Genomic DNA, 8,188 nt, shown 5'->3' with positions numbered 1-8,188 from the left:
TCTCTCTCTCTCTCTCTCTCTCTCTCTCTCTCTTTCTTCTTCTCAATGGGAATTTGCAGAGGAGAAAAAAAATGTGATTATGGAGTTATCAGAAATGAGGAAGCAGCTCCGGAGTGAGGAGAGGCGTTTGCAGGGGCGGCTGCTGCACCTGGACAGTGACGAGGAGATCCCCATCAGGTGCTTCTGCGCTGTCTTCCTGGAGTTGGATTGCTTCATCTCAGCCTCCTACTCCCTCTTGTGTTCTCTAAAAGTCAGATGTAGAAATGTAGTTCCTTGAGGAAAATGATGACAGCAGTGGAAACCTCTGAGATTATGACGATCACACACTGTGTGGTTTATGGCTGTGGATTGTTTGTTGTGCACTCATTTCCTAGCAAAACAGCTGGTGTCTCTGCCAGAGCTCGCAACTTCTCTACAGCCAGGGCTCTTGCTCTGTAGCTTAGCCCTAGCAAGAGCAAAGACAGGGTGGGTTAGGTTAGAACTGTGCTAACGTCACAAGCATCTGTTAAACGCATACCTGATAGAATCTTAAGTATGTATCATCGAGACATTGGTTCTTAATTCTAATTTCATAGAACAGCTTCATAGAGAAAAATTCTCATTGTGAAATGAGCATTATCAAGCTCTCTGTTAGTAAGGCCTGGGACAAATGATACAGACCACATGCAAATGAGATCTAATAACCCAGTTATAAAAAAATCAACTTATTTACTTACTGGAATTATGGAAACGATAGGACCCCAATGTAAAAGACGCCTAGAGGTTGCTTTTGCTGATTATTCCAATGAGTCTTTGTAGATTTTTATTGCCATGCAGTAAGCAGAACTGTCATCTTAAAGGGAATAAAAAATTATTTATTCTAGAGCCATTTCTGACTGACTGTGGCCGGGAGAACAGATTTAGATTGCTCTGGCAAAAAGTTTTTATGAAATTTTTATGACAAAGAAAGCCATCCATCAATGCAAATTTAAAATGTATTTCTCTGTACATCAGGGAGGTAGTAGGTATGGCAGGGTGGGGAAGCTTTTCTGTAGGCCTAAGATGCTATCTGATGGCATTTTTAGCTCTTGGGTTGGCAGAAGCTAGTGGTCTGCTAAGTTAGTAGATTTCTAAAAGGCTTTTATTTATTGTCACAACATATTCCAATACAGAGCAGGTACAGGAATGGCTTTCCAGCAGGCCAGAACTTAGCCCGAGATAGATAACTAGCCTCTGGATCTGCAACATTGCAGTCTCTCTGCAGCACGGAGAGACAGGTGAGCCAGGCAGCCTCTGCAGACATACATTTCTTTCAGGGGCTTTTGTTCACACCTCAGTGTCACTTCTCAGAAGTTTTCCTTCAAACTATCATTCTAGATGCATGGTACAGATCTGTACCAACCTTGACAGGACCATGCTGTGGCCCTTCTAAAAGTTTCTGAAAGAAAAGGAAGCCCCATGAGATGAACCCAGGTGTTCCTAATTGCATTTGACTGTAGCTTAGATTACAGTTTTGTTTGTTTGTTTTTTGCTTTTTTGTTTTGTTTTGTTTTGGTTTGGTTTTTCCGAGTGAGGGTTTCTCTGTGTATCCCTGGCTGTCCTGGAACTCACTCTGTAGACCAGGCTGGCCTCGAACTCAGAAATCCGCCTGCCTCTGCCTCCCGAGTGCTGGGATCAAAGGCGTGAGCTACCACACCCAACTGTTTTTTGTTTTTGTTTTTTTTAAAGAGGTGGGATGGGGTTGGGGATTTAGCTCAGTGGTAGAGCGCTTGCCTGGCAAGCACAAGGCCCTGGGTTCGGTGGCACACACCTTTAGTCTCAGCACTGGAAGGTAGTGGCAGGCAGATCTTTTACGAATTCAAGACCAGCTTGGTCTACATAGTGAGTTTCATGCCACCCAGAAACTCTTAGAGACCCTATCCCACAGGGAGAGGGGAATTTGGAGGGTGGAGAGAAGGAGAGAGGGGGCGGGGCAGGAGAGAGTTGCAGGGGGAGTAGGAGGGAGGAGGAGAGGAGAGGACAGAGGAGCAGGGGTCTGCACTGATTGGTGCTTTTATTTGCTTTTATTTTCAGAGCTAGAGTTTCCATTCTCTGTCCATTTTCTTTGGGGGAAGTGGCAACAGTCAACTATTAGCAGAAAGCTCCCTACCAAAGCTACCTAGAATATTCATTACTCGGATACCAATAGAACAGTGTTTAATTTAATGTGAAGTTGTTGGGAACTTTTTGTAAAGTCATGCACAGTTGGTTCTCTAGCACACCATTATGCATGTTGTGAGTATAATTTCAACTTTGGGCTGAGAGAAAGGTAAGATTTACTGACACCTAATTTATGTTATATCCTGTGCATGGTACTTTACGTTTCTTGTAATTCTCTTGTTCACAACATGATGAAATTGGATAGATTTTTATAATGACATTAAAGTCATTTCTAAAAAATAGTATGCCTGATTTTTGTGGGATTTATTTATTTATGAGACAGGTTTTCATGTAGGTGACATCAAATTAGTTAGCTGAGGCTGGCCTTGAGTTCATGAATGCTGGGATTGCAGGCAGTGACACCATGTCCCTTATAAAGTCTCTCGTTTTTAGCATAGGTGATTGACAGAGCATGGCAGGGCAGTTGGAATATATGTAGTAACTCTGGTCAAAGATGCCTTGTTGCTTTTACAAAGAACAGAATGTCAGCTCGTCTCCTACCAGACAGCACATTGATCATGATTTGCCATTTTTAGGAAAAGAGAGAGGAACCCGATGGATATATTTGACATGGCTAGACATCGGGTACAAGCCCCTGTCAGAAGACCATTGCCTAAGGGCTTAGATGCTACGACTTTTCAGAATATTCATGACTTTAATGAGCTGAGAGAGAGAGGTGAGCATAAAGTTCTAATTGTTCTTTCTGTGACATCATCGGGTCGTGGGGAGAAACCAGACGCAGTTGCTTGTCTAGGGACTGCCTTGTAACTGCTGTTTATGAGAAGCTTTATTAAGAGCATCAGTTTAGTGTTCTTTAATTTCATGGCTTTGTAATGTCTTTTGACTGAGGTTATGATTTAAAATCAGGGTTGTTACCTAAGTGTTTTTCAATGCGGGTGGTCAAACCCAGGGTCTTGTGAAGTGGTGTACCACTGAGCCAAATCCCTAACGGAGCACAGAGTTCCCACTTGCTCCCTGCCTTTGCATAGGCACAGCCTTCTCCATTACAGCAGCTCCTCAGAGGTACACAGTGGTAGAACTGGCCTACCGAGTGGGTATGCATTGGGGATCATTTTTGATGTGCATTCTGTCAGCTTGTGTAGAAGTGTGATTACATATTCTCATCAGTGTAGGGTCATACTGAAAAGTTTTACAGCCCTAAAAGTCCTGTTGACCCTCCCTTCCCTTTATCCCTTTACGTTCCCACCATTTACCTCTTGGAAAATGTTGTAGTCCCTAAAGCTGGAATCACATTAGATGCAGCCTTCTCAGATTGGTGCCTGTCACTTAGCAGCATGCACTCAGCTTTCCTCAGCACCTCTTCTCGGCTTCTTTCCCCATAGAACTCACTATGTAGCCCGTGAACTAGTAGCTGTCCCCTAGAACTACAAGCAAAAGTCTGATTTAATTTCATTTATTAATATTGTCCATTTAAGAACATGTTGGTTGCTAGCTTCCATATTTTAGTCACAAACATGTGCATACAGATTCTTTTTCTAAAATCTCAGTTGAAAGCAAGATTTAACTTAGTTATCTAACTTTTGTGACAGATTCAGATACTCGAGTGGATCTGAGATTAATGTACCCAGATCCTCCCTGCGATCATCACACCTTGGAGATTCAGCAGCAGGCCCTACTCCGAGAGCAGCAGAAGAGGCTCAACAGAATAAAGATGCGGAGAGATGCAGGAGGTAGATGCAAGCCCAGCTGCTCACATGCAACTGTGGCCTCTTCCTTCTTCAGCCTTTAAGTTAATTTTGTTTGTATGTCTCTTTAAAAAGATTTATTTGTGAATTTATACACACACACACACACACACACACACACACACACACACACACACACACGAAGGTACTGCCCCTCAGAGGTCAGGAGAGAGTGTGGGATCTCTTGAAACTGGTGTTAGAGGCAGTTGTGAGCCTCAAGGTGGGTGCCAGGAACCAAACTTCTGTCCTATCAGATTAGCGCACATTCTTACCCAATCAGTCATCGCTCTGGTCTTTTTCTTCCCACTAATTTATTCATCTTACATTCTGATCACAGCTCCCCCTTTTCTCCCAGCCCCCCCCTTCAAGCTCCTTCCCTCATTCCCTCCTCCCCTTCTCTTCCGAGACAGGGAGAAGGGCCTGGGTACCAATCTACCCAGGCACATGAAGTCACTGCAGGACTAGACACACCCTCTCCCACTGAGGCCAGACAAGGCTGCCCAGTTACAGGAACATGATCAGGCAAGAAAGAGTCAGGAACGGCCCCTGCTTATTTTTATTTTTTTGTGGGACCCACATGAAGACCAAATTGCACTTGTGCTACATATGTGCACGGGGAGGGGCCTTAGATCCATTCCATGCCTGTTCTTTGACTGGTGGTTCAGTCTCTGAGAGCCTCCACGGACACAGGTAGTTGACTCTGGTCTTGTGGAGTCCCTGTCCCCTCAGGATTCCTCAGCGCCTCGCCGCCCCTCCCCCTCCCTCCTGAAAGGCAGGCCATTGCACTGGCAGCTCCATGCTCATGGGACTCTTTTGCCTATAGTTTTGGAAAGGAACACATTCGCAGAGGGCTCTGATTAAACCTGTAGGGTCATGTATCCATGCTTGGGAGTTCAGCTATTCATTATTATTATTATTATTATTGTTTATTGCTGGAGGAGTTGGGTACTTGACCATGCCTGATGACTTCCACCCCAAGAACTACCAACAGCGGGCATGAGTGCTCATTTGATCCTGGAGCACATTTCTTTTTCTGTATGAGAGGTCTCTTTCTTTCTTTCTTTCTTTCTTTCTTTCTTTCTTTCTTTCTTTCTTTCTTTCTCTCTCTCTCTCTCTCTCTCTCTCTCTCTCTCTCTCTCTCTCTCTCTCTCTCTCTCTCTCTCTCTCTCTCTCTGTGCGTATTCTGTAAAGCATCAGATTTGCATGTGTGTTTCTGTATAATTATTTGGTCATGCGAATCTTACCTAGTGCTATAAGCATGGCTACGAGGGCACAGACTGACCTACACTAACAGGATGTGAGACGGTGGGCGATAAGCTAGGCTGCTGCTCTCAAGGGGCTGCTGATACTGTGTAAGTCTGGTCAGATAAGCAGTGTCTAAGCCTACAGGAGCATGTCACTATACACTGTGAGTGGGGCCTACAAGTAGGATGGAGTTACCTCAGCATCCACGGCCTTACTGAGCCCTAGGTGCGTATTGTGACCATACCTGGGCCCCACTGGCTTTGCCAGCCCATAGGCCATTGCATTGGGAAGGGTGATCTTGTTACTTGTAGGAAAGTTAAGACCCTAGTTTGGTAGGCTGCTATGGCCTGCAGAATGTGAGGAAGATGCCTGGCCTCAGGAGGTATAATAGGAATAAGTGACGTAACACTTTAGGCTGAGCTTATAGATCAGGGCTTGGATATACACTTATAGGAGATACCTTCCCTCCTCATGGCGTGGAATTTTAAATATCAAATGATGATCTGATCTTATCAGTTTAGGCACAGCAAAACTAATAGTTCCCAGAGGGGCCCAGGTACTTCTCAGTAGTAGCAAACACTGACGAGGTAATTATTAGCTATGGTTTACCTACGCAAAGTCTCAAGGAAAGGACATGGGCCACCATTGCAGCTCCTTTACTCCCAGAGAGTTCTGTCTTTGGAGAAACATGTGGGACACTGCCAGGCTGCAGAAGGCACTGGGGTAGCTGACCTCTGCAGAGCCCTGTGGTTGGCCACCTGCACTTTAACATATTCCATGTGCAGTTAACTAATCCCTAGTTAACTCCACTGGGTGGCTTCGTGCAGAGACTGCAGGGGCAAGATGGAAGGTTTAAGAAAAAAATGCCTGTGTTAATTTTTTCTTAGATATCAAAGTTTATAAAGATTTTATTGGGGGCTGGTGAGATGGCTCAGTGGGTAAGAGCACCCGACTGCTCTTCTAAAGGTCCTGAGTTCAAATCCCAGCGACCACATGGTGGCTCATAATCATCTGTAACAAGATCTGACACCCTCTTCTGGAGTGTCTGAAGACAGCTACAGAGTAATTACATATAATAAATAAATAAATAAAGCTTTAAAAAAAAAAAAAGATTTTATTAATGAGCCATTTAACCAGAATGGATACAGATTTAATGAGAAAGTAGTTTAGTTTCTAAGATTGTTCTGGTGTGTGATAGTGAAAGTAATTTTCAGTAGAAGGTAATAATAGAAGATCTGAAATGCGTTTTTGTTAGCCTTCTCCAAACATTATTCTTTTATTCTGTTTACAGCTGATTTGGATACCATCTCCACTGGTAATGTACAAGGGCACAGAATGGTAAGTAACCAGTTCAAAATCTTAAGTTAGAGTTTGGGGCCTATGTTAAGTGAGTATTCCAGACTTTGAATGTGTCCATAATAACAGTATTTTAAAACATAATTTAGATTGTAAGTGTGTAGAGATGTGTAGCTAAGATGTGTAGAGGAGATTGACTGTAATGGGAAAGAATAACATCTGAGTGGCTTGAGCTGCCCTCTTTAGATTTGTCATTTGGGGGGGGGGAGTAGGCAAATAATGTTTATGCTCCAGTTTCCCATTCAGTATTTACAGAATGGAGTTGACCGTACTTACTGCTGAGGATTACTACAAAGATCCAGATAGTATTTGCAAGGTGCAGATAGGTTTGGCATATATATTCTGCAACATTCTCCCAAATAAAAATGTGTGCAGGCGTTACTGTGAGGGTTATGTGAGATAATACATATAATTTAAAATCCCTTAGAGTAGAGCCTGGCCATACTGATTGTTAGTTGTCATTAAGATTTATTGCAGCAGAAGTGTCTAGTCATACGGAAGAGAAGCAACAATGGAACCTTACACTTGCCCTGCAGTGATAACTGTATAAGACTGCAGTGACCAGAAGCTGCTCAGTGTGTTCATCAAGAGTATTAAAAAAAGAATCCCTTTGTCCTGGAGGCTTGTGTTCTGAAAGAAGGGGACACAGTATGCTGCTGGCCGTGGGGAGGACGCTGGGAGGGTTGGCATGGGGGACTTGTGGTTAATAACACAACAGCGGTGGGGAGGTAGCCATGGAAACCTTGACAACACACAGAGGAAGTGAGGGGACAGAAGGGTGTCCATACTGTGCCTACTTTCACAGTTCATGTGATCGCTTCAGCGTGTTGGATACGGGATGGATTACTTTGAGAATCTAGACAGCTGTGCTAGTCTAGGTTGAGGTAAGGCAGCAGAAGTACTCTGAAATGGGTGGGTTTACTTTAGTAAGCTGATAGGTCCGGAGCTGAGAGGTAGAAAAGCAAGAAAAACATAGGGGTTGGGAAGACAGGGAGTTTGACCCAGCAAGTTTGAAGTGGTGAGCACACAGTCCAGACCCTGGAGATACACATGGCGCTGGAGATCCTTAGGCTGTTTCTAGCCTTTCCTCAGATGATGCTCGGCCTGGTCTGTGTTTGCTTGCTCAGGGCTTCCACCCAATGTTGCTGTTCCAGTTTCTCTAAGCTCCCGTTTTGCTAAATTTTAAAAAATACTCACTGCTAAATTACTAGCTTATTATCTTGCCCATAGCCTTACATCCAACAAACCAGGCCCAACTCTGGACCCAGGAGGGCTCCAGACTGACCTGTACTGCACTACATGGTGCCTCTATAGAAGACTGCAGTTTGGTAGATGTTTCCACGTGTGATGGCTACTTTATTTCATGCAGAAGATCATGAAATTTACTATCTGGGGTTTTGGTTAAAAATCTGGATTTTTTAACATTCTGTTTTTGCTAAGAAACTCTGTATAAACCATGAGTTTATCATGACTTAAATAAGAAAAATCCACCTTTCCTCGAAACTGAATTATATAGAAAAGCATATAGGGTGAGCAAGTTGTCATTAAGACTAGGTGTGCTCTGGTCATGCTCCAGTTATGTGAAGGACTATAATGCAGAAGTTAAGCAGTATTTAGCAGGCTGATGACAGTGGGCTCAGTTGCTGTGACTATCATTATTTGCCTGGAATGAAAGTAGAATCAGCGGAATTCAAAGAGGAGAT

The 8,188-nt window shown here is 43.7% G+C and overlaps 1 protein-coding gene across 9 annotated transcripts in view; it reads left to right on the top strand.

Moving 5' to 3' along the window:
• Positions 1 to 8,188, top strand: part of Cspp1 (centrosome and spindle pole associated protein 1) — an 88,943-nt gene that overhangs the window by 75,845 nt on the left and 4,910 nt on the right. For all 9 annotated transcript variants that reach the window (XM_029533240.1, XM_021222073.2, XM_029533236.1 and 6 more), the window contains 4 exons: positions 60 to 177; positions 2,715 to 2,854; positions 3,729 to 3,869; positions 6,421 to 6,467. In XM_029533240.1, coding sequence (XP_029389100.1) covers positions 60 to 177; positions 2,715 to 2,854; positions 3,729 to 3,869; positions 6,421 to 6,467 — 446 coding nt within the window. The remainder of the gene's footprint in view (positions 1 to 59; positions 178 to 2,714; positions 2,855 to 3,728; positions 3,870 to 6,420; positions 6,468 to 8,188) is intronic.

This window comes from Mus pahari, chromosome 22, assembly GCF_900095145.1.
Source record: "Mus pahari chromosome 22, PAHARI_EIJ_v1.1, whole genome shotgun sequence".
In the NCBI taxonomy this organism is placed as follows: Eukaryota; Metazoa; Chordata; class Mammalia; order Rodentia; family Muridae; genus Mus; species Mus pahari.
Note: the sequence above shows the minus strand (reverse complement) of the source record. Positions and strands in the feature narration are given on the sequence as shown.